General features: G+C 37.8%; 1 protein-coding gene across 1 annotated transcript; it reads left to right on the plus strand.

Annotated features, from left to right (window-relative positions):
• The first annotated feature begins 15303 nt into the window (after positions 1 to 15303).
• Positions 15304 to 15786, plus strand: LOC126199707 (uncharacterized). The gene has a single exon (XM_049936633.1). The coding sequence runs from the start codon at positions 15304 to 15306 to the stop codon at positions 15784 to 15786; it is 483 nt and encodes a 160-aa protein (XP_049792590.1).
• Positions 15787 to 27876: the final 12090 nt, after the last annotated feature.

A 27876-nucleotide genomic window follows, 5' to 3' on the forward strand; every position in this document is an offset into this window, starting at 1 on the left:
TAAGGCTTCCCTTCGAAAAAGAGAAAGGCTCGGGGTAGAGCACCTCCTGCCTTAGGCGTTCCTGTACTCCTTCTGACCAGAATTTCGCTAAAAACGCTTTTTCAAAATCTTCATACGTCGAGCAAACAGAAGTCATGTCCGAGGCCCAGATCGCCCCCGAACCTTGTATATACCCAGTAACGAAACTGATCTTCTGCCACTCCGACCAATTTCTGGGTAGCACTCCTCTAAAACTTCGAATAAAAACAATCGGATGGACCCCCCTTTTGTCCGTGTTAAAAATCTGAAATTGCCGATGCTTTATCATTTTTTCTTCGGCATGACAAAGGCTTTCGTAATCTCCATCCGCTAGGACATCACGCGAACAACTAGCTCGTGGCAATTTGATATTCGAGTTACTTACACATGTCGGTATTGTGTGCGAATGTGCAGTAACTGGGTCTATAGTCGCTGACAACTTCTGCTGTCGACCTGTATTCATTTGTTCTGAGCCTTGTTGTGAAACGCGTATCGATTCTTCGATCGTTCGTTTCCAATGCTCGAAATCAGCACCTAACTGCTGTCGCACTTCCTCAAGTCCTTTCGCAAACAAATTCTCTTCGTGTTTGCCGCATAGACTCTGGAATGCTGCTTTAGCATTTTGCTCAACGTTTTCACACATTAGCCTTTTGTTTTCTAATGTGATTTCGGATAATTTACCCGTTAATACATTAATCTGGTGGTCAATAACGTCTTGACGTTCTGTCAGATGTTCCACACTTTCCTTTAGGTTCGTCTGCGTACGTGCCAATTCAGGAAGTTGCGCAATTGCACATGACATGGCATCTTGCTTTTGTACTAACTGCGGAACCATTTCCACCTGTTCGCGTACGGTATCTATCTTAATGGCCACATACTCCTTCATTTCTACACGTACACATTGAGTAGATTCCTCACATTGAGCTTTAACCAATTCTATTTGTGCAGTTAATTTTCGTTCCGTCTCTTCGGCCTGATCTTTTAGTTCCTTTGTCTTTTCCTCTATCCGCTGCTCTAATTCGGAAAAACTGGCCTGTAAGTGCTGCTTAATCTCAGCTTTCAAATTTTCCTGCCCTTCAGTGACTGAAGCTAATTTTGTATTCAAATGGTTTTGCCCTTCAGTAACTGAGGCTAACTTCGCATTAATGTCGGTTTGCAAATTTTCCTGCCCTTCAGTAACTGAGGCTAATTTTGTATTCAATTGGTTTTGCCCTTCAGTAACTGAGGCTAAGCTCGCGTTAATATCGGTTTTCATATTATTCATACTCTCGGTTATCATTTGCATCTGTCTCATTATAATTACTAATGGATCTAATCCATGTTGCATCCCTGCTGTTACATCTCCAGCCGTGTCTACCGGGCGTTCTATTGCGCTATCTGTAGCGATCGGTTCTACAACACTTCTTACTACCTCATTATCGTCGCTGCTCACAGCTGAAGGCTGTTGCGTGTTGCTCTGCTCTGCTTGACTCATCTTAAACATTGCCCTAGTTAAAACCATATAAATGTTCTACAGTCAAGATTCATATATATCTCCCTCCACACAATAACAGTTTCATATATTACTTATATATTTAAATGCAACTAGGGCAGGTCAAACTACGTCTGGTATGAACACAATTAGTCAATGTTCAAATCTACGTCTACTTCCAGCATACAAGCAAGCTTTAGTAAAAAAAATTATAGATCTGGCCTTATTTTTCTGCGCCCTGCATGCTGTTTATTCGTAGACCCCACTAATTCAGCTGCGAGTATTTCTTCTCTTTTTTCCAAGTTAGGTTGTCTCGTCGTCGTTCACATGAAACAAAGAACAAAATTATTTTAACAATGTCCAAAAACGTGTCCTGTCACGGTCGCCATTCTAATTAATTCTCTTTCTCTTACTTTTGTTTTGTGATGTTTTGAATCGTGATGAAAGTCTTTGTGTGTGAATGCAGCTTGCCGCTAACTTCGTGTAATGTTTGTCTGTACAGAAGTGTATCTTTCGTCTTTATCGCTCCTTCACGCTCATACCTGAATCAGTACAGTAAAGTCAGGGCTTCGTGTCTTATGATTGGCTGATCCGTAAAAGGACAGACAAACAATTATACTACTGGAGGATTCTAAGTAATTTCTAGAATTACATTCACTCTCTCTCTCTCTCTTTCTCTATAATTTATCTGTGTACAATAAATATATATATTACTTGAGATCAGCCTCGTCGAATCTCTGGTAGAGCCCCTCGTCTTAATATTCAGCGGCAGTTTTGCTAGAAAAGATCTTTACATTTGTTATTATTATTAAGCGCTGCATTCAGTTGGGAAAATCGATCGTTTGAACAATTCGTTCAGTTTACGACAGATTTAATATTTCAGATGTGGACGAAGCCTTTTTGGACGATTTGTAAAACTCATAGATTGCAGGTTCTCTTCGTCACAACTGAAACTTCCCAATTAATTACAGGCCCAGACAATCATCAATGATTCATACAGAGAACTCATTCTTCATTCACTCTGTAATAAAATGTTCACAAACCTGATTTCAGATGAACGGTTTATATTAAATCCTTTGTTGTACAGATTCCGTTTTCGGGTATTTTAAATCTCAGGAGATTTATTTTTACAGGTTTATTATTTCTTTATCTCTCCCACTAGCGGCACAAATTTCCCTTGTTCGCTTTAGTGCGAAGAAGAATACCTAAAACTTCTTTAACAATCCGATTTTGGAAAAAGTTCCGTTCTCTCTCTCTCTCTATCCCAACTATAATAACCATGGAGTATACATATCTCTCCCTCTGTTGTTCCAGAGAATAAACGTACTAGAAAACTACCTTGGCGTTGACGAGCTGTCGGCGCATATCTTACTAGAAAATCTGATCAGATACTTTTTAAACGTAAATAAATATGGATGATTTGATTAATCATTATTAATTAGTGCGTGGTAGAGGGTAATTTTCCGTGGGGATATTACAGCTGGTGGGAGTCGACAGTATTTACAAAGTAGTGTAGTGTATGAGAAAGGTATTTAGGTGCTCAGAAGCAGTCAAAAAGGGCTTGAATAACAGGATAATAGAAACAGAAGGAATTAAAGACACATTATCCAAGATGGAGAGAGTGACATAGTTTTAACACCAGCCCATTTCCTAAACGCTGGTAATCTGATGACCATACATGATTCTACAACAAGCAAGGAGCTGATAAAGAAATTTCAATTCTGTCAGAATGCCAAAAAGAAACTCTGGCTTTAACGGAAGCAATCATTTAAAGGGAAGAGGGTTATGGAGGTATTTATCACAAAGTGAACCCCCAAGATGATGAGGAAATAGAGAATGAGATATCTGGCCATTGGTGACAGAGAGTCACAGTGTCAGAGGTTCAACATGACAAAGATAACGAGACTGTATTATGTATCATACTGTAGCAACCTCATGGAATTGGGCATTATTAGTCAATACAATCATTCCTTTGGAAGTAGATCAGAATGGAAAGGGTGTTGGAAAATGAGGACAAAGTAAACATTGTCTTCTACAATTCATATATGATATTGTCATTACAGCCACAGAAAGTATTGCAGTGTCAGAGAGAACAGAGTTTGTGTATGTGAGCACTTTGTGAATATGCCATGAATCTTCTGACCTGCAACATATTAATCTTCTCTCTTAATGTTGCTAATACTGATTGTAATATTCTGCAGCAGTAAAGATGTTTTTGGATAGAGGTAATTGCCTTTAAGTCTTGATATAGATTTTTTTATTGATAGTATTGATTCTATAAACTGATCTGTTGGTACGGAAAAAGAAATATTTTATTTATAAATATTTTCATGCAGGAAGAAATGTACTGAGAAACTTGCCTAAACAGTCACATTCTGAAAGCCAAAATAAAGAAATAGTAAACAATGAGAAATGTTAGAATATACATTGTTAGAATATACAACTTTTTGAATAGTCTTATATAGGATATTCTAGAATTCCCATCACAGATAATTGATATTACACATTCAAGCAATGAAAAGTCTTGTTTGGAATATCAACAGTTATGAAGAGAAGAGGACAGGCCACCTGTGAAAGCAGCCATCTCATATACCAGCTCTGCTGCAATCATTACACAGCTTTTGATGCTGGTATGATTGCCAACCAGCCGTTGACCAGAACGAATAGCCACTGCCAAACTGTGACCAAGAGCAAAGTGGGCCACCCTCTGGCACAACACACAGCTGAACATAACATGCTTGATTTCAATGGATGCCTCACAACCCTGGCCATATGGATGCTCCACTCTACCACCACCTTTTCTGAACTGCACAGATGGAGATATTGTTAAAACACATTCTTCGTTCCTGAAATTATCCCGGCCTCTTCTTATGATAACCTAATATCCCCACTCATCCACCCAGAAGTTTCTGCCCACTGTAATAAAACGTGCCGAAAATGTTTTTGTGGTGAAGTTTGGGATGAGTATCGTAGTTAAACACAAGAAAAATGATGTACAGTATACCATGTTTTAACACACATTACCAGCATAAGAAAATATCTTCCATAGCTTTTATATGTATCTTGTGTAATCCAGGGTGCCACTTCTTGATGCTGCCATAGGTTCACTTTGATGTTACTGCATCGTCCCATAGAAATTATGTAATGGTGTAAATAAGTTTTTGTATATCTAGTTTACAAATAATTTTATTTTGCATGCTAGATGTTCGGCAGCAAACTTACAAAGTTTGACTACGTGCTGTTGATACAAAATTTGGTCTAAGACTGAAGTATGGCCCCTATTTATATGGTTTTAAACAAGTATTGTCATTGTTACATATCGAATTTTGCATTTATATAATTAAAATTTCTTTGTATATCTTCCCAAATTACATAGAAATTTACACAGAATAAAAGTGAATAATTTCATACAATGAAAGGGAAGAATCTGTTTCTACTATGACTATAATTTACACGTTTTATCATTGCAATGATATATTTTGTTAATTTTCAGATATTATTTAACTGACTTTAAGAAAAGTCATGCTATCATTTCCAGGTGAACAGTGTGATTAGTATTATTGAATGAAATGCCCAGATGCAACTAATTAATTTTTTTATGAGTAAAATTTTACTTTTATATATGGCCATAATTACAGTTCTATTAACTAACACCAATTAAAACTTGAGTATGCTTGATTCTGACTGAAAAATCAATGTATCATATTTTTATTAGGAATCCAAACAATTTCTGGTTTCAAAACATAAAAATAGCTGTCTCTCTATGACTTGGAAATATCGGAAGTTTGATCGTTAATTATTCCATAGTTACAATAACAAAATCATTCCTACCATGTTCCTGAAATTTTTCTTGTGTGCAAATTATGATGGTACATTAGTTTTTAATCCAACATCTTTTGTTCATTCCATATACTGGTGAGACACAATGTAAACAATGTCAAAGCAACAGTTTAAATTAGTGTAAATTACTAATATTATATACAGGGTGAAAAGTATTTAAACTGACAAACTCTGGGAGGTTGTAGGGGACACCAAAACAAATATATTTCCCTAATGCCAATTTTTCCTATGAGGAGTATTTAAACCGGTAGAGGAAGATTTCTCTGGCGGCAAATTAATTAAACCAGCAAACACTTTTCCATTTTTTTTATGACCAAGAGACAACACATTAACACAGCCCAATTTCAATTACAGTAGATTTTGAAAAATGCCTCCATTGACATGTAAACAAAGGTTACCTGTCGGATCATGTTCTATCTTACCTGGGCAAAAACCCCAGAAGTATCCTGAATTGTTCCTGCTGCTGCTACTATCTGGGCAACCAGATCCTCTTCTGATGCTACAGGAGTTGCGTAAACAAGGTTGCGCATCTCTCCCCACACAAAAACATTCCAGAGGGGACATATCTGAGGATCGAGCAGGCCATGGTACAGGACCACCTCTGCCAATCCACGTTTCTGGGAACCGTCAGTCCAGGAATCGATGCACACGACGACTGAAATGTGCCGGCGCCCCATCATGTTGGAACCACATGCGTTGTCTTGTAGGGAGCGGGACATCTTCCAGTAATTCTGGCAATGTTCTGGGGAGAATATTGTAATAGTGCCTGCCATTTAATAGCCTAGGTGGTAGATACGGCCCAATTAAACAGTCCCCAACAACACCGACCCACACATTAACGAAAAACCGCACTTGAGGAGCGGTAGTAACTGTGGCATGTGGGTTATCCTCACTCCAAACATGCGAACTGTGCATGTTGAAGACTCCATCACGCCTGAACGTTGCTTCATCAGTAAACAACACAGAGGATGTAAATGTAGGATGCATTTCACACTGTTGCAGGTACCACTGCGAAAACTGTGCTCTGGGTGGATAATCAACTGGTTCCAGGTTGTGGACACGCTGTAAGTGAAATGGACATAACAATTGCTCTCGAAGGGCTGTTCTTACATTCGTCTGATTTGTCCCCATGTTACGTGCAATTGCACTAGTGCTGATTGAAGGATCCCCGGGATATGGCGATTAGGATATTGTTGTTGATAAACCCACTGTACAGCTTGTCCATTGTGGTGCGCTACGTACTACGCACCAACCATATCAGTGTACTCACTTCAGGTGTATCGCTCCATTAGTAAACAGAGACAATGCACTACTACACTGGTGGACAGCAGTTGCCTACAATTGAAGAGCGTAATACGCCCTCTAACAACTGAAGATCGTAATACGACCTCTAATAACTGAAGAGCGTAATACGGCCTCCACCGGTGTACATAATCCTCATAGGAAAAAATGACATTAGGGAAAATTATTTGTTTTGATGTCCCCTACAACCTCCCAGAGTTTGTCAGTTTAAATACTTTTCACCCTGTATATGCCCTTTTTGGGACAGTGGAGATGAGATTGGAATAGGTTACAGGATTCCAAGGGGTTGTGGTATTGTACCCCTCTGTCCTATCACCTCCTCACAATTCATGTCCCCTCACCATCCATGTGCGCCACTCTCTGCCAATGTGCCCACCAGTCTCCCCCCCCCCCCATCCCCCCTCACCCTCTGCTCCTCTCCTTTTTTGCCCCCTATCCCCCCCTCCCCCCACAGCCTCCTCAAATTTTACCTGGCAGCCTTGTACTGCTGCGTTCTAGTCCCTGCATGCTACACCAGATAGTGCTTTCTCCCCTGCCCCGCCCCCCCTCCCTCCCTCCCACAGCTCTCATACCAGTACTCTGTTATTCTTCCACCTTCCTTGCCCCACTCCAGACTGCTGCTTTTTTTCAATGCAACAGTTGCAGTCTAGTCAGAATGGACAGATATAGTGTTCATGTGCGTGGGAGCTGTGCCTGCTTGTGTGAATGTAGTAAGTTTTTTTCATTCTTTTCTGGAGAAGGCTTTGACTGAAAGCTCAATGTGTAAGAGTCTTTTCATTGTTCTTGTCTGCAACTCAATCTGTTATCTTTTCATAATTGTTAATATCCCATATGTCTGGGCTTGCAGGACTGTAGCTTAGCTTCAAGAGTTACACAAAATTTAGCTCTGTATGATATCATAGAATGAAAGTTCAACAGTATGCCAACTTTATATTTTTATTTCACCTATGTCTGACAACTGCAAATAAAGAGTTTTTTTGGTCTTTTTGCATTTATGTGATATCAGATTGTAATACCATGTGTGTAACATTCTCAATCTCTTTTATCTGTGCATACACATAGTTATGCATTTTCTGGTTGTAAGTCTCTTACAAGATTGAGCCATTTCAGGGTTCAAAGATAAGGAATTTACTACAAATTATTTATGTTAATAAAAGAAAATTTCTTTAATATTCATTCCTGAAACCATGCTTGACGTGGCATTTGACACAAATTTTTTGTAACCTGCAAATAAAATAAACTTACAAGGTGTACAACTTTACTTCTGCCGCTTGCTGATAGGTGGCAGTCAAAAGAAACAGATTGCAGATGTCAGGCAGTTAGCTTGGACCTCGGTCAACATATCCTCATTCAAACATTAGTCGATTTGTGTCTGCATCATAAAGATGTTCTTGATCGAAAATGTCAGTTTACGATCCTAATTCTCATTATTTGCGGGAGGTGTTACTGTTTTGTTTCAATATGAACGGTGATTTTAACGTCGTAGACTGGCATAGTAGTGGAAGAGAGAATTTTTTCGAAGATGCAGAATTGGAGACATTGCTGAGTGACGATTCACGTCAAACTAACAAGAATTGTCACAATTAGTGGGAGTGACACAGCAAGCCATTTCAAAATGTCTCAAGGCTGTGGGTAAGATTCAGAAAGAAGGAACTTGGATCCCGTGTGAGCTGAAACCAAGAAATGTTGAACGACATTTGTGTGTTTGTGAAGAGTTGCTTCAGAGGCAAAAACGGAAGGGATTTCTGTATCGCATTGTGACCAGGGGCGAAAAATGGGTTCATTATGTTAACCCTAAATGCAAAAAGTCGTGGAGGATATCCCGGCCATGCTTTCACGTCGATGGCCAAACCGAATATTCAGGCTCCAAAATCGTACTGTGCATTTGGTGGGACCAGCTTGGCATCATATATAATGAGGTGTTAAAAACAAGTGAAACAATCACAGGTGCTCGTTATCAAATGCAATTGATGTGTTTGAGCAGAGCATTGAAAGGCAAATGGCCACAATACAGTGAGAGAAATGATAAAGTGATTTTGTAGCACAACAATGCTTGACCCCATATTGCAAAAGAGGTCAAAACGTACTAGGAAACATTAAAATGGGAAGTCTTACCTCACCTGCCATATTCTCCAGACATTGCTCCCTCCATCACCTGTTTGGATCAATGGCGCATGGCGTGGCTGACCAACACTTCTGATCTCATGAAGAAGTTACAAATTGGATCGATTCGTGGATCACTTCAAAAGATCAACAATTTTTTTGATGCAGGATTCGTACACTGCTCGAAAGATGGGAGAAAATAGTGGCCAGTGATGGAAAATACTTTCACTGATACATGTGTAACAAATTTGTTTCATTAAAGCCTCAAATGTTGGGGAAAAAATCGCGGAAGCAAAGTTGTACACCTTATAGCATTTTGTAATGTTACTGGTGAAAGATCTTTAATATATTGTTGTTATGACCTCCAGTTCAAAAACTCATCTCTGCATAACTATTTCAATATGTGTTCACTGCACTCTGATTATGTGAACCAAACTTTGGCAACCTTCTACAAGTATTACACACCACAGTTGTCTTCATTATCAAGTTGACTGTTCCTAGAAGCATCAGGATGTGTTCTATCAAACCATTACTTCTTTTAGTCAAGTTGTGTCATAAACTACTTTGTTCCCCAATTTGAATGAGTATGCTTTGCTTAGTTAGTTGCTCTATCCATATACTCTTCAGATTTCCTCTGTAGCACCAAATTTCAAAAGGTTCTGTTATCTTCTTGTCTGCACTTTTAGATTAGATGTGCTTTTTATCCATAGATCCATAGACAGGAGATGGCCAAGGGTGTGTCATAAAACAAGGATGCACAATAGGTTGCTATTTACTGGAAAGATGACATGCCAAGTTGCAGACAGGCACAATTAAAGGTATTTACTCATAACTGTTCAGCTACAGCTTTCGTCCGAAAAAGAGAAACACACCATTTATTCACAAAAGCAAGCATACCCCATGACTACATCCCGTGTCACAACCTCCTGATGCTGTGCCTGTTGGCATTCTAGTCCCTGCACGCTCTGCCAGACAGGATCCTCTCTTCCCCCACCCATACAATGCTACATCTTCCCTTTTCCCGCCCTCTCCAGATTGCTAACCCCATCCTACATGATAGTTGTATTCTGGCTTGAGCTGCCAGAGTTGGCAAATGAAAATAATCAAAGCACACTAATTTTCATTTTGGACTATCACTTACTTCAGGTATAGTTGTAATTATAAATATAACAGCATCTGGCTTCTGAACAAGATCCTGTATATGGGCTTGCCAAGACAGCTTACTATCTAGCTGAGTTACTAGAAATTTGAACTGTTCGTATTCACTAATTGTATACCATTTCTGTGTCAGTCATAATTGAATTATATGTTAGAAACTGTTAAAAACTGAGTCTTACTGTGATTTAGCATCCATTTATTTTCTACAAGCTGTGAACTTATGTCGTGAACTGCTTTATTTGATACATTTCTTATGTTGCGTACAACATAATTCACTAGCAAGGTAGTATCATCGGCAAACAGAAATATTTTATAATCACCATCATATTAAAAGGTATATCACTTTTATATATATAAGAAACGATAGTGGTCTCAGCACTGACCCCTGAGTTGCTTACCATGCCCCAACCAGATGCCACTTCGCAGCAGTTCCCATTACTATAGAGAATGATCCTTTGACATCTTTTCTTAACTTATGAAAGGAACCAATTGTGAGCTACTTCTCTTATTCCACAATGATCCCCCTTCTGCAGTAATATTTTGTGATCAACACAATCAGATACCCTAGTTATATTAATGACATGAGGAACAAAAGTTTAAGCCCCTAAGATGATGCCTTTAGAAACACTGCATTTGACTATCAACCAGACAGGTGGTGGCTCACAGCTTATCTCTTGGTTCTAATCTATCAACATCCTCTTTTTCAGCTCAAGGAGATGTAGCTGAACCAGCCAAAAAATAATTAATTTGAATCTGTGGTGATATAACAACATGAATGTTTGTTGGTCACTGATCATTTTGCAATGAAATAGGTTTAATCATTGGTAAGCTAATCATAATGTATGCAGGTACAATCCTGGAAAATTCATAAATATCCTAAAATTCTTAAAATGTAATATCACTATCTGGGACATCAAAAACTATTTTAAATTGTAAAACTTAGTGTTTTATACAAACAATTGTTTTTCAAAAATATTGATGATTTGAAGAAAAACCCCACACAATTAAACCATGAGAAATATATGTTCAAAAGAGCCTGAAGTACATAACAAAAGATAGCCACTGGGCACCACATTTTCCAGTTTCTACATTAAGTAAATTACCTGTGATATTTTTTCAGAAACAGAGTTCACATATTCCTTTTGGTGGAGCTCTGAGTCAATATAGATACCAAAGAGTTTTACAGATGTAGTTTCAACAGTGTTAATATCCTGGATTTTCCATTATTTAACAAATGTAGTTTCTCAATTCTTTGAAAATCCCAAAAGGATGTGTTCAGTTTTGTCTGGATTGTAAAGGAGATAATTGGCAACAAACCACTCCAGAGCAGAATCAAGTGATTTTATTGTAATTTTATCTACAAGTGCAATGCCATGTCATTGGCACAGCATGTAACAGACTGAGCTACACAATGGGGCAGATCATTAATGGCGATAACGAAAAAGAAGGTTCAGAGGATAAAATCCCGCTGAATTCCAGTGCTGATTTTTAACAGAGAAGTAGTTCTTTTTTTGGTTGATAGACTCTCTCTCTCCTGTAATCCAAATAGGAAGCATATATTGCCAGTATGGAATTAAATATGCCACAGAACTCCAGGTTTGATAGTAAGATGTTGGATGGAATGAAATCAAATGCTTTGCTTAAACCACACAAAACAAGTAGTGCCAGGTTCTTGTGCTCTCAAAAGCTGTTAATGTTTGAGTGACACTTTCTGAAAATGCTGAAGTGGTATTTTGGCTTTTTTGAAAACAAAGCTCATTCACAAACAGCAGGAAAATAATGGCACAATTGAGCCTGCATGACAGCTCTGTGAGAGTTGTATATCATTCTTCTTGAATAATGTGACAGCTTATGAGCTGATCGGGGAAGACTACAACCTCTTAGCCTTAAAAAAAAAAATAAATAAAATAAAAAGCCAATGATCCAAAGTCCATTAAAATATGATGTAAAATGGACAATTCATTCATTCATCCATCCATTCATTATCTTCCATAGACCCCATCCAGGAGGAGAATCTTCAGGGTTGTGGAACAGAAGCCAAAGACATCATAGAAACTTAGTAAGTACATTGTATGAACAATAGAATATCACTGAACCTTTTGGGATCACCAGATGAACAAGTGATGACCAAATTCCCTGTCCTCAGATACGATTCTCAAAATGGTTCTTTCACATTCATCACCCCAAGAATCAAATATTAAGATAGATTTTTCTGTCACACTGGGAAAGGAAACTTCCAAATATTTTTTGACCTGGTCACACATTAATTGACCATGTATCAATGCTATCACAAAAACATTTAGGACTTCAAAAAGATATTATCAAATTCTCAGTCTAAACTACCCAATAGTTTCTTTTAAATCTATGGAAAGAGGGGTGGTCAATGTAAAAAAACCATTTCAAGGAACTTGTTCATCTGGTGATCCCAAATAGCTCAACAGCGTATGCACAGTGATTGAACGTATATGGCTTTTACTGCCGCAAGTACTTGGTGAGAAGATTGTCAGATCCAGTTTTGTTGAATGTTTATGATGTCACTATCTACTTGAGAAACAATACAATCAAACTGCAGTCACAAGTATATAATCAATACCTATTGCCTAGATTTTACAGTCTACTGAAATAAGCCTGGTACAGATCAATTAGAAATCCTGCTTAGTTTTGTTTCATATAGCATTGCCCATAATAATAATAATAATAATTTTATTGTCATTTGGCCTTGCAGCAATAGACAAGGTCACATATGTTATACAATACAGTTGATAATTTAAAAGAAACAACAGCATTGTTATTAGTGTTGCAATATTATACAACAGCTGAAATATTCATTTATGTCATAGAATGGGTGGGTAACTAGCCAGTCAGACAGTATTTGTTTGAATGCTTGTATGGGTAATTATTGTACAAATTGTGGAATCTTATTAAATAATTTGTGCCCCATGAGTTCATAAATGTTTAGTGGTTTTGGCAGTCTGTGGTATTGGGTATAAATGCATCTGTCCCTTCTGGTACTGTAACAATGTACATTTTCTCTGTGTTTTGCTTCTGTTAACTTCTTTTTTGTGTAAATTATGAAGTCATGCTGAACAGTTATTACTCACCTGCATTGTGCAAAATGTAGAGCACAGAACACTTCCTGTTGTCCCGAAACCATTTTTTCTAGAACTGAAGTGGGTGCACTCACTGCTGCTACCTAGTTTTGTTTTTTCCAACAGTATGGTGTTCACACACATATCTAAAATAGCATAGCAGTTATGATTTTTTAAAATTGGATGATTCTTTTTTATACTTCCTGTGTATTAGAAAATATCAACGATAAGAAGAAGAAGACTGTGGTAGTCACTGGTGGTTTACACACTATGTACTCATATTGTAAGGTAATAGACATAACACAGTGGATAATAACTGATACTAATGAACATTGTAGAACCAACATTTTATTGGTGGTCACCTTTAGTGTTGGTTTACATAACTCCTCCCTGCCTTATATGCTTCTTTCAAGAGGCCTTCTTGTTTCTCAGGTTATTTATGGAATCAGTGAAGATATTTTAAATCTGTCTTGTGACTCAAAGGAAGTGTGTATTTTTATCACAAAATTTGTTTTGTTTTATTGGAATAAAATAACAACAGTGGTCTTAATGAAACACATCCACCATTTGACTTGATTTCTCCATCTAAAAACAGTTCATTACAAAAGATGTTGATGTTAATACCTAAGATTTTTGCTCACATCGGGGAGAAATTCAGAAGTCCATACATTTTTTTGTCAACTTATGTCTTTACTTACCCTTGAGATCTCAAAATTTGTCAGGGAAAAATGCTAAAACTTGTCTGGAAATCAAGGAAATATCAAGGAATTTCATCTGGGGATACTTGTGGCAGCCCTGTTAGTATGTTTTGGAAGAAAGAAAAATGGGATGTTCTAACATACTTTTCGGGTACACAATCCATAAGTCACCTTAACAAATAAGTTACTCTTGACAGTTTATCACTGATATATTGTACATATTGACCCCAAGATAATTTATTGTTTAAATATACCCCCAAAAACTTAACATAACTAGGATCATCTGATGGAAGCTTGTCTTTCAGACTAAAAACCATGTACTGTCTTTTGTTGTCATTCAGTGAGGAGCCACTTTCTTTAAACTAGTTGGAAGCTTTGTCCATTGTCTTTGCAATGCACCTTTTAAGGCTGCTGAGATCAATACTACAATGAAGAAAGGTTGTATAATCTTCATATAGAACTGTACTGGACTTTATAAATGATGGCAGATCATGGATCATTATTAGGAACAGAAAAGGGCCAAATATGGATCCTTGAGGAACACTTACCTTAACTTGTTCTATACACAGCATTTCCTTGCCAATACAGGCAATTTGCCTATGGTTTCTGTAGATATGATTTTAATAGTTTAAGGCTGTTACCTTCAATGCCATAGAATTGAATTTTTTTTCCCAGAAGTGGTGTTTGCTCTACACAGTCAAAGGCTTTACTTAGATGAGGATAAGTGACTTGAGAAAAGCCTTCTTCCTCAAACACTTGATGTACCGTCAAACAGGTTGATTTTGGACACTGGGGTGAATTCAGGCAGTATGGCTTATTTGCTCTTTGCCACTGCATTTACCACTTTCCACAACTTTTATTTTGCATCAATTGTTTCCCTAGGTGAACAACTGACGAACAGTCTCAGTGTTAAAAATTCATGCATTATCGTAAAGTGGAAACTTCCTATTGTTGTGCCGAGCAGGAAGTTATTGTAACCATAATTGCCAACGGGCTCAGTAGCTAACAGCATTGAGACAATTTCTGTACAAGTTTGTCGAGTTTCTCATGCAAGGTTATAAAATAATGGCCGTTTTTGTAAAACTGTGTACTGTGTAGGGTGATTTCGGACAATGCCAAGAACATATAAGAGCAGGAGAGGCGGGACAGTACGTAATTATGACCCGGGACTTTTAGATAAAGCTGTTCGTGATATTCAGAGTGGTAAGTTATCGTACAGGAAAGCGTGTGATTTGTATGGTATATCTAAATCAACAATACAAAATAAAGCGCAGGAAGCACATCCGAAAAAAATGGGAGGACAGCCAGTGCTAAATAAAGAAGAAGAAGAAATGTTGAAGCAAGGTATCTTGAGGGCTGCACATAGGGGATTTACCTTCATTAAATTGGATATTAGATATTTAGTTTCAGGATACCTTGTTAAATCTGGCCAAAAAGAGAAGAAATTTCGTAATAATTTTCCAGGAGAAGAATAGGTGCACTTATTCCTCAAACGACAGTCAGAAGATCTTTCTGTTCGCTTAAGCGAAAATATTAAACGAGCTCGTGCAGAAGTGAACAAAGAGACTGTTAAGATGTTTTTCTCCAATATCAAGGCAAAGCTGGAAAATCTCCCACCTAGAACATGATCAACTATGATGAAACCAACATGTCATATGATCCAGGCAAGCAGCAGATAATTATGAAACGAGGGAGTAAGCATGCTGAAAAAGTGATGGACTCATCAAAATCTAGTGTCTCAATAATGATGGCAGCTAGTGCTGATGGTAAACTGCTTCCTCCGTATGTTCTTTACAAATCAGAGCTTTTGTGGGACACGTGGCAAGAAGGTGGACCACAAGGAACCTGTTTCAATAGGAACAAAACTGGATGGTTTGACCTGCCAGTATTTGAAGATTGGTTGTTTACAATCGCTTTGCCATATTTGAAGAGGCAAAATGGGCCAACAGTCGTGATTGGAGACAACTTATCCAGTTATGTGTCTTTATGTGGTATTGAAGAGTGTGAGCGGAACAATATTTCATTCATTCTCCTTCCCCCCAATAGCAAGCACCCCCGCCAACCGCTTGACGTGAGCTTCTTCAGGCCAATGAAAGCAGTATGGTGAGCTGTATTAACTGATTGAAAGAAACACACTCATGGGACCATTTCCAAGGATGCCTTCCCATCTCTTCTGAAGCAGACACTGACTAAGATTTTAGCAAACTCCAAGGAAAACATAAAGGGTGGATTTTGTGCCACGGGCCTAATCCCTTTTGATCCAGATTTTTGTCTTATGAAAATTGCCTGATAATGAGGAGAGCCAGCAAAGCAATGCAGACACACTTTTGAAGAAATGCTCAAAGAAATTCGTTATCCTCCAAATAAGCTTAGTAGCTCCTGCCGCCACCACAAACTAGATGTTAAACCTGGAAAATCAATCACTGTCAGATATTTTCAAGGAAACAAAAACAGTGCTGAAACAAATGACAGTGCTTCTAGCAGTAGTGAAAGTGAAAACGGCACATCATCCAGTGAAGTTTTACAGCTGAAAGTAGAGGCTTTTCTTGTTGCACAGTACAAATATAAACTTGGAAACAAGGAGCAAACAAGGCAGTATGTTAGAGTGGCCACAAATGTTGGTGTTCCGGAAGTAAGTGTGAAATTCTTGCATCCACACGAGAACAGTGAAAACATATTTGTGTTTCCTAATGTCCCCTATGAAGACACAATACAAAAATTGCAAATTTTAAGAATGTTTCCCACACCAGTTGAGAAGAGAGGAATGTTCATTTTTCAAGAAGATGTGCTTTAGACTCTAAGACAATCTTTTATTTAAAGTGTTTGCAACTTAATTTAGAATGATGAGTGAGAAAAATTATTTTGACCTTTTAGTTAAAATTACTTTGTTTGCTTCTGTCTGTATGTAATATTTCAGTTAAGAACTGTAAAAATTTTTTTATTTAAATTCTTGCAAAATAAAAACTTATCTGTAATATATAAAATTCATTATATCATGCCATATCACTAATTCGTAACAAAGGGCTACCTTAAAATGTGCAAAATGTCACCAAAATCAAATAACAAGCATGAAGAATTTTAAAAAAGCCAGTAACTGCCCTAATTTGCCCTCTATATACTGTAACTTTGGACAGAGATTTAAAAAACACATGTGTCTGAAATCACCCAATCCATGCGGTGACTTCAGACACTTTATTTAACTGCATCAGATAAAATTATGTACACATACACTTTCTGGTTCTGGGATATTTTATTCATTACACATATAACCTACAAATTCCATAACAATCAATTTAGTCTAACAATATATACGAATGTTACAATCAAAATAACGACAAAACCGTTCAAAATCACCCCGTTTGACGGTACAGTAAGTATTTGACTACAGAGTCTATAGCATCAACTGTTGACACATTTTTACTAAAGCCATACTGTGATTCACTAATTACGCCTAGATTTTCAAAGTAAACACATAATTGTTGCTAAATTATACATTCTAGTACTTTACAAAAAGCCAGGATTGTCGAAACTGGACCGTAACTTGAAGGTGAGTCGGTATCTCCTTTCTTATGTATGGGAACTTCCCTAGACATTTATAACTCATCAGGAGAATACCCCTCCAATTGTTTATACAAGTGTTAAGGGATACACAATATAATCTATTACTGTCTGTAGTATGTTACAAGATTTGTCATATACATCTATGCTGTCTGATAGTTTTAGCTGTTTTACTATTCTTAGGATGAGACTAGGAGAGACCTCAGAGAAGGCATATGTGCGTGCATTAGCCAGTGGTTTACAAACATTTTTTGAAAGAATCTCTGATGAACTAACATCAGGTTTAGTAATAGACTTTCCTACTTACTCAACTGATTTAATAAGATAATCATTGAATTATTGGGAACATATATTAATTTTCTTGTTTCTTTCATTTTTAGTAATACTGTTTATTAGTTTCCATGTGGCTTTGCACTTGTTGGTGGAATTCTCGGTACTGCTGAAATTGTGTACTTCCACAATGGCTTTTTTTATACACTTTCTTATAATTAATATTGAGTGATCTGGCATGGTTAATCTTCAGACTTATTATATACATTGTGCAGCAGCATAACTTGGTTTTTCAGATTTTTTTAGTTCTTCACTATACCATGGATTTTGTTCATTTGTGGCCATGTTTTTGAAGCCATTGTCAATTATTTTGCATTTCTTTGTGTGAATGCTGTCACTGAAAATGCTTTAAAGAACTTTTCATACGTTAGCTTTGCTAACAAATCATTACATAAGCTATAATGTATGCCACCATAACACTGGCCAAATCAGTCTCTCTCTGCAAGGGACTTGCAAAATTTGACAACTTTATCATTTATGACAGGTCTGGTGATTACAACTTTTAGGACAGTCCTTGCAAAATTACTCTTATCAGCAGAGAATCTAGTTTTACAATTTAAGGATACATAATCATGGTCAGAGAATGGAAATACTGTCACATCACATGCTTCTTCTGTAGTTTCAAAATTGACAAATATATTGTCAAGGCAGGGTCTATTGTTGATAAAGTGTAAATGGCACTGTCTCAGAAGATTTTTCAGCTCAGTGACACCATGTTTGTGTGTCATTCACCAAAATCTGAATTCAGACCTCCACTTATCACAGTAGTAGTAGCAGTAGTATTTTAGCTCTCTAAATACATGAAAGACAGGTTTTCTAGAAATACATTGGTGATACATTTAGGTGACCTGTACAAGAATATTATTACTAACTTAAAACTATCACTGTCTATACCAGTAGCTTCAAAATTCTGTTCGTCACACAAATACTCTAGATCCAACCTATTAATAGACCAACTGAGTGACTGGTTAATATAGATTGCTACACCACCTTTTCTATGCAATTTTCTGCAGTAACTATTTGCTATATTATAGTTATCAAGTTTCACAGCTGTAAGTTCACCCTCAGTAGCCCAATGTTCACTCAAACAAAAGATATCAAATTTATTATCTAGGCCAAAAGTATTCACAAAAAATTCTTAATCTTTTATTCCTTGTATGTTCAGGTAGCAAATTTTAATCTCAAAATTGTTATTCCCTTCAGACTGAACCGTTTGGTGAGAAGCTATAATATATTTTACACTACTTATCTTATGGGCTTCTTCATCTTGCTGCATTCCGCTTAAAAATCATTTAGGCGGAGAGGGCACACTGTTTTCCACTTACCCACTGCAGTTCTCTTACCTTCTCCTGTTAGTACTGCACTTACTACTGCTGGTGAAACTTTTTTTATGGCTTGTGATGGTTCTGATCCAGTTGCTTCATTTTCTAATTCTGCTACTGATAGTGACATTGGTAACAGTGATGCTTTGAATGTTGGTGCTCATGTCATTTCTTCTTCATGAGATGTAGATAATGATGTTTCTCCCTCATATGGTGTTGGTCCATTCTTCTTTCATTTGCCAATGGCAGTGAACATATTGGAGGTAGTGAAATTTTTTGTGTGTATCCAGTTTTTATGATCTGGAGAGTTTCTCTGGCCAACACTTACTTACCTAGCTCGTTTCTGTGCAGTCCATTTCTGGTAAAATGCTCTCTGACACAGCTGGTTGCTGCAATGAAAGTTGTGTGCACAAAACTGCTACAAATCTTCCTGAATTTTCTGTTTGTTGTGATTATTTCTTTATATACCCAAGAGTTTTCAGTTAAGTCATGTCTGTGTGGAATGCTTGCAATAAATATCTTGGCTTGTGAAGTTTTTCCTAGTGATTCTTTCAGTGCTTTTCTGCAAGGCTACCCCACTTTTTGTTCACATCATTTACTCCTCTGGTTATGACACAGTTCACACTGTTATTTTCTTTGGTTTCACAGTTCTTTAACACTTCTCATAAAGGAGCTCCAGGCTTTGAAATTCTGGTGACTTTATATTATGACTGGATATCAGACATGACTGTAGCTAATCCCCTTCCATGACTCATTGATAATATGTATATTTCTTCATTTTTCTTGACTGTTTGCTTTTGTGTTCTGTATTTTCACATGTTGCACTAACACAATTTTTATGTTTAACAGTAAATGACAGTAATGAGTTTTCTCTGGCACTTTTTTTGGTCAATAGCTGCTTCTGAGCAATTTTCTGCAGCACTGAAATTTTCTTTCTATGCTTTGGATGGTCTTCATTTAGAACATTGTATTTATTCATTAATGGAACTTGTTCAACATGCAAGTCACCGAAGTGGTGTCAAATCGAAAGCCTTGCACCCGGCAGATAGTCTACCTGTCGGGAGGCCCTAGTCACACGACATTTATTTTTATGGAACATGTGAAATGCTCTTATTTAACACAGGATGGGAGAATTTCTTAGGCCTGATATATATACTCTCTTGTTCACAGCTTTGTGTCTCTGTGAGAATGCACACATACTGAATCAAACTTTTCAACATTTCAGATTATTGTCTAGCTTTGCTTAAGTTGTTTTGCAGTTCTTTTCTCACAGTTATCTCAAGTCCAGTGATACACATTTATTCATGGTAGTTGTACTACAATCTACTTACATTGGTGACCTTGTGTTAGTCATGAAACATGCAGTGCACAATGTCAAGTGTTCTCAGTGTGTACAAACAATGTCGAAAACTGAGGGTGCCGATGGCTCAAGACTGACATCATCAAACCTTTAGTACATCAACATTCCCTACCACTTACGTATCCGTTTTCCTACTGTGAGTACAGCTATGCTGTTAATACTGTTACTGGTGTGCAATGATCCTAGAGTGTTTATAGCAACACTTTCGTATCATCTGCACCCTCCGCATTGCGTATGCAGTGAGAAATTCATGTACCACCCAGCAACAACCATTTGTGTGTCACAAACAATCACTGGCCATGTTGCCTCACACTATGGATCTGCTTTTAGATCTGGAGGAGAGTGTCTTCATGGGCAATGCTGCTATTCAAAACTGAGTGCAATATAGATGTGACATAAACTGTATGTCACCCATGTCTTTTGCATCACGAAATGCAAACGTCCAGTCATTTACCATATTGCCACAACACACTGGGCTTCATACCCCTGCTGCAAGAGACAATGCTGTAAATTCAGCCTTCTCTTCATGTCCGAAGCTTAGTACTCACTCCTATAACCATCTATTGGTCGTACGAATCCCATCTTGTGATTTGCGACAATTGCCAACAGGAGTCCTTGGCAACAATGCTATATATATGTCATTTCACTCTGCCATCTAGCAGGCCAAGCAGAAGTCAACAGTGACATCACACCCTCACCGTATCAAACAAACAAGTACAATGCATTGACTTTTGGACTCTTACAGCACCTCTGATTTACCTCTGGACAACAAGTACAGGAGGCTATGTGCTACCAACAGCTGCATGACAACATTCAACCACAGCTATGATGCTATCTTCATGCAAGCGTTGACCATGCCCGTATGCTGGACACTATGGATGGTTAAACCACAATGAACTACAACTAGAAATGATTAGTCATGAGTCTGAAACTCTCAACAAATGATTCATGCTAGCTGACCATATGTTGCGTCCTTCACCATCAATTAATGAATAACCAAGGTTATGACACACCGAGTAGCACACGGGCATTATCATCGTCCACTGACCACTACCAACTGAGCCAGCTCAGCGCAACCTCTCTGTCCAGCTCCAAAATGCCACAGCAAGAATGCCCTGTCCCTGCCATCGGATGAGAACACACCTGATGATGCAACCTCTTCTGCTGCTTTCATACAACCTTTGGGTAAACAGCTGGATAATGTCAAAAAGCATGTGAGTTCCAAAACACTTTCAGGAGGCTGAAATAGGTGCTTCAGCCCATTCAACACAACATAGTCGTCTATCACCCTTGCACACCGCACAAGCTCATGCCATTTCTATGGTACCCATGGAGAGACACCTCTTCATTCAAGACCTAACTACAAATCAATTATTCTTTGTGGATATGGGGTCTGATATCAGATTCCCACACTGCAGCAGCACGCCCGCTTTTGAACTGTTGTCACCTGTTAGTGTATACTTGGCAGATGAGTCAGACATCTTCATCCACAGCACCACCTTACATGCTGTTCAGCTTAAACTGGATTTACAATGAACCTGGACATTTTATGTCATGGATGTGTGGAAGCCTATTACCAGCATAGACTTCCTACACCATCACAAACTTTTGTCCAACATAGTGCACACAGTGTTAATGTAGTCCACAGTCTGGTATTAGCAGCCTGAGACTATATTCATGTGTGTGTGAGTTGTGTTTATGGTAGTGTACATATGTATGTTGTCTATTTCCAATGAAGGCCTTGTTGGCTGAAAGCTTACTTTCTGATAGTCTTCTGACAATCTTTTTGTTGTACCTATCTGCATCTCAGAATCCTCACTATGTGAAAAGTAGCAACTACCCTTTTCATAATACTGACATTATTCCATACTGGATTTTCCATTGTTTAAAGTTACATTACAGATAGACAACAACTATCCTTTACCACAGCTTGCCCAAAGTAACCATTCTTACAAATGCCTGTAAATGGCCTCAGTAACAGCAGTGTGTGACAGTTTCTCTCAAGAAAACAGTAATTCTAAAGTAATCATGTGTGTAATCTGTAATTCAAATGTGCAAAATGGTTTCAGACTTTGCTTAGAATCACAATTGTGGATACATTCTGCGTGTGTGACATACATTAATGCAAAAACTGTGTTTTCATGTGAATATGATCAGGGAAGTTGTGATGGATTTAACGCTATATTAGTTGCTTATGCTAGCGGACGTGAAATTAATGTGTTACAAAGTGTGTTGTATGAATTGCAAAGTGCGAAAAAAACAATAAAAGTCCTAAAAGCAAAGCTTCGTGAATGTGAATTGAATGGAGTATCATCACTTAACACAAACTCTGAAATCTACAGCACATCTATTCCTCCTAAGACAAGTGTAAATTAAAAAAAAAATATGAACTACAAGCAACTAAAAAGATCGCTGTACAAAACAGATACAATGCTCTGGAAATATGTGACGAAATAAAATCGTGTGGCGAGAGAGTGGAAGAAGTAAGTGTCGTGAGAACTGAAAGTAAAAAAAGGCTCCAAAAAGTTCGTTACACCTAAAATACAAGCAATTGTTAACGAAAACCTCGAGCGAAAACTTAACAACTCAGCCCATAATGTGCTCAAAACGTTAAAATCTGTTAATAATATAATACATAGAGACTGTGAAAAGAAAGAAGATCGTATAATAGACTGCAAAATTTCGGAAGACTTGAGCACAACAAATAATGCTTTTATTGTATATACAGGGTGTTACAAAAAGGTATGGCCAAACTTTCAGGAAACATTCCTCACACACAAAGCAAGAACATATGTTACGTGGACATGCGTCCGGAAACACTTACTTTCCATGTTAGAGCTCATTTTATTACTTCTCTTCAAATCACATTAATCATGGAATGGAAACACACAGCAACAAAACGTACCAGCATGACTTCAAATACTTTTTACAGGAAATGTTCAAAATATCCTCCGTTAGCGAGGATACATGCATCCACCCTCCGTCGCATGGAATCCCTGATGCGCTGATGCAGCCCTGGAGAATGGCGTATTGTATCACAGCCGTCCACAATACGAGCATGAAGAGTCTCTACATTTGATACCGGGGTTGCGTAGACAAGAGCTTTCAAATGCCCCCATAAATGAAAGTCAAGAGGGTTGAGGTCAGGAGAGCATGGAGGCCATGGAATTGGTCCGCTTCTACCAATCCATTGGTCACCGAATCTGTTGTTGAGAAGCGTACGAACACTTCGACTGAAATGTGCAGGAGCTCCATCGTGCATGAACCACATGTTGTGTCGTACTTGTAAAGGCACATGTTCTAGTAGCACAGGTAGAGTATCCCGTATGAAATCATGATAACGTGCTCCATTGAGTGTAGGTGGAAGAACATGGAAAATGAGCTCTAACATGGAAATTAAGTGTTTCCAGACACATGTCCACATAACATCTTTTCTTTATTTGTGTGTGAGGAATGTTTCCTGAAAGTTTGGCCGTACCTTTTTGTAACACCCTGTATACTTGCCGACAGTCTCAGAAAAAGACTGGCAGAAACACTATATAACTCAGGATGCAGTGTTACTAGCGTAATAAAACCTGATGCTCCACTGAAAGAGATCGTCAATAACTGCGAAAATCTGAGTATCAAGATAAAGAAAAATGATTGTGTTCTAATCCTAGGGGGCGGAGTAGACATCCGCTGCAATGATGTATTATCAGCAAGACGAGCGCTAAGAGAGACACTTGAAAAGCTCAGAAATGTACATGTGATGGTAACCAGCATTCCACACGATTTTTTTAAGGAATCTCGTGTTAACGAAGACATAAAAAAAAAAAAAAAAAAACTAACAGACTGCTTCACAAAATAACAAAGTGCTACCCAAATTCAACATTTGTCCAGCTAGATTTCAGAAAACATTTCACAAACAGTGGAGATCTCCTAAATAGAGCAGGACAACTGTATGTCTGTGCTCAAATTATGAAAACAATAAATAATCTCATTGATCAACACAAACTGCCTGGTATCCTCACCATAGCAGTAACTGAGCAAATGGAAATTTGCAAGGAAACGTCTAAGATGAGAGAGATACCTAACATACCGGTACCAGTATCTGAAGGAGTGGTAGAATATGGGGTGCCAGCAGAAATGTCAGGAACATCCAGCAGAGTTGAAGAGGAAACAATTTCTTCAGATGAGAAAGCCCACAAACCTAGTGTAAAATCATGTGCACCTGAAACCTCCAAGGATGAAGCTGTCAGCACAATCGACACACTTAATGCCTCATGCTCACTTGTAACTAGGACTGCAACCACACCAAAACCAAGAACCATTCTACTAGATCCAGAAATTCATCAGCTGCTCTGGAGACATCTCAAAGGAAGAGCCTCAGGATAAGAAGAGCTGCTGTGCATAGTGACTATTTTTTATGGGATCTTCGCAATTCGAAGAAGAAGAAAAGGCTGAATCTTTACAGTGTCAGCAACAAGAAAGTACAAAGGTAAATAGTTGAGGCAAATCCACTACATGAAACTTCAACAGTTGTATACCAAAATGTGCAGGGACTAGAAAGTAAATTAGCTGAAATAGAAGTTCTATTAACTGACTATCTAAAAGACATTAACATACTATGCATAAGTGAGCACTGGGTAAAAGAAATGCAAGCGTCTAGCATAATTATTCCAAATTTTGAAATGATTAGCAAATTTTGCAGAATCAACCATAAGGGGGTGGGACATGTATTTATGTTAGGATAGGGGTAGAATCAAAAGAAATTAAATGTAAACTAAAATGAATAGAAAAAGATTTTAAATACAGTATATGTGAGCTAACCAAATTAAAAATTACTATTGTGTGTCTGTACTGATCATCATTGGGCAACTTTGCCATTTTTATGGAAAACCTTGAGGGACTACTGAATGAACTTAAACATAATGTAATTGTTCTTGGTGATTTTAATGTTAACTTTAAGAATGATTGTAGTAAAAAACAGCAACTGTGCAATCTGTTTTTGTGTCATAATATGATGGCAACTGTAAATGAAGTTACCAGATGCGGAAATATGTCTGAAACTATAATAGATCAAGTATTTATAAACAAGGACAAGTGTGAATATAACACTGAAGTAATTGACACTGGTTTCTCAGATCATAAGGGTATCAAATTCAGTTTAAATGTCACATCTTACAAGGACCCTGTTATCAATAACAATTACAGAGAAAGGAGATTTATAAATGATGACAGCATAAGAATTTTTAATTACATTCTGGAAAATAACAACTGGGGTAGTGAATCAAGTGGTGATGTCAACATAAAGTTTGACTCATTCCTTGAAAGCTACAAACACTGCTTTGATGTTGCCTTTCCTATAAAAAGAGTCAAAACTAAACATACAACCAAAACATGGGTTACACAGGGGATTAGAAAGTCATCAGACACTCTCAGAAAGTTAAATAAATCAGCCAGGAAGAATGTAGCACTGAAAGCACATGTGAAATGTTATAGAAGCCTGTACAAGAAAGTAATAATTGCAGCTAAGAAGCTTGATAATGAATCATATATTGAGACAGGTAACAACAAAATGTAGTCAACTTGGGAGGTAATAAATAAAAATATAGGTAGACACAAAAGAAAAGATAACAGCTTTGTCATTAAAAGTGAGGGTGAAACTGTTAAGGACCCACTTCAGATTGCCAACATATTTAACAAACATTTCACAAATATAGCCATAAATTTAATTAAAACTAAATGCAATTCCAGTCATCATCATCAGTTATCTGCTATATTAGCAGGTCCTTTGCCTCTCCATTTTCTGCGATCCATTGCTTCCTTCTTAAGGCTGCTGTATGTTGTACCGTCCATCATGTCATCCAGTATCTGGAATCTCTTCCTTCCTCGCTTCCTTTTCCCTTCTACATAACCTTCTAAAACTGTTTTTATCAGTCCGTCATTCTTTCTTAATATATGCCCAATCCAATTTCTTTTTCTTCGCTTTATTACATCTAGTAACTGTCTTTTCTCTCCCACTCTTCTCAGTACCTCTTCATTTTTTACTCTGTCCATCCAACTTATTCTTTCCATATTCCGCCATGTCCAGATCTCAAAAGCCTCCAGCCTTTCTCTGTCTTTTTTCCTCATAGTCCACTAGGGGTAAGATAGATACTGCCTACAGGAAAATTAAAGAGATCTTTGGAGAGAAGAGAACCACTAGTATGAATTTCAAGAGCTCAGATGGAAACCCAGTTCTAAGCAAAGAAGGGAAGGCAGAAAGGTGGAAGGAGTATATAGAGGGTTTATACAAGGGCAATGTACTTGAGGACAATATTATGGAAATGGAAGAGGATGTAGATGAAGACGAAATGGGAGATAAGATACTGCGTGAAGAGTTTGATAGAGCACTGAAAGACCTGAGTCGAAACAAGGCCCCGGGAGTAGACAACATTCCATTAGAACTACTGATGGCCTTGGGAGAGCCAGTCATGACAAAACTCTACCATCTGGTGAGCAAGATGTATGAGACAGGCGAAATACCCTCAGACTTCAAGAAGAATATAATAATTCCATTCCCAAAGAAAGCAGGTGTTGACAGATGAGAAAATTACCGAACTATCAGTTTAATAAGTCACAGCTGCAAAATACTAACGCGAATTCTTTACAGACGAATGGAAAAACTGGTAGAAGCAGACCTCGGGGAAGATCAGTTTGGATTCTGTAGAAATGTTGGAACACGTGAGGCAATACTAACCTTACGACTTATCTTAGAAGACAGATTAAGAAAAGGCAAACCCACGTTTCTAGCATTTGTAGACTTAGAGAAAGCTTTTGACAATGTTAACTGGAATACTCTCTTTCAAATTCTGAAGGTGGCAGGGGTAAAATACAGGGAGCAAAAGGCTATTTACAATTTGTACAGAAACCAGATGGCAGTTATAAGAGTCGAGGGGCATGAAAGGGAAGCAGTGGTTGGGAAAGGAGTGAGACAGGGTTGTATCCTCTCCCTGATGTTATTCAATCTGTATATTGAGCAAGCAGTAAAGGAAACAAAAGAAAAATTCGGAGTAGGTATTAAAATTCATAGAGAAGAAGTAAAAACTTTGAGGTTCGCCGATGACATTGTAATTCTGTCAGAGACAGCAAAGGACTTGGAAGAGCAGTTGAACGGAATGGACAGTGTCTTGAAAGGAGGATATAAGATGAACATCAACAAAAGCAAAACGAGGATAATGGAATGTAGTCAAATTAAGTCGGGTGATGCTGAGGGAATTAGATTAGGAAATGAGACACTTAAAGTAGTAAAGGAGTTTTGTTATTTAGGGAGTAAAATAACTGATGATGGTCGAAGTAGAGAGGATATAAAATGTAGACTGGCAATGGCAAGGAAAGCGTTTCTCAAGAAGAGAAATTTGTTAACATCGAGTATAGATTTAAGTGTCAGGAAGTCGTTTCTGAAAGTATTTGTATGGAGTTTAGCCATGTATGGAAGTGAAACATGGACGATAACTAGTTTGGACAAGAAGAGAATAGAAGCTTTCGAAATGTGGTGCTACAGAAGAATGCTGAAGATAAGGTGGGTAGATCACGTAACTAATGAGGAGGTATTGAATAGCATTGGGGAGAAGAGAAGTTTGTGGCACAACTTGACTAGAAGAAG

This window comes from Schistocerca nitens, chromosome 8 (genome assembly GCF_023898315.1).
Source record: "Schistocerca nitens isolate TAMUIC-IGC-003100 chromosome 8, iqSchNite1.1, whole genome shotgun sequence".
Classification (NCBI taxonomy): Eukaryota; Metazoa; Arthropoda; class Insecta; order Orthoptera; family Acrididae; genus Schistocerca; species Schistocerca nitens.

What these genes read in the sequence shown, in the direction of transcription:
- LOC126199707 (XM_049936633.1), top strand. Translation starts at nt 15,304, where the DNA reads ATGATCAACTATGATGAAACCAACATGTCATATGATCCAGGCAAGCAG.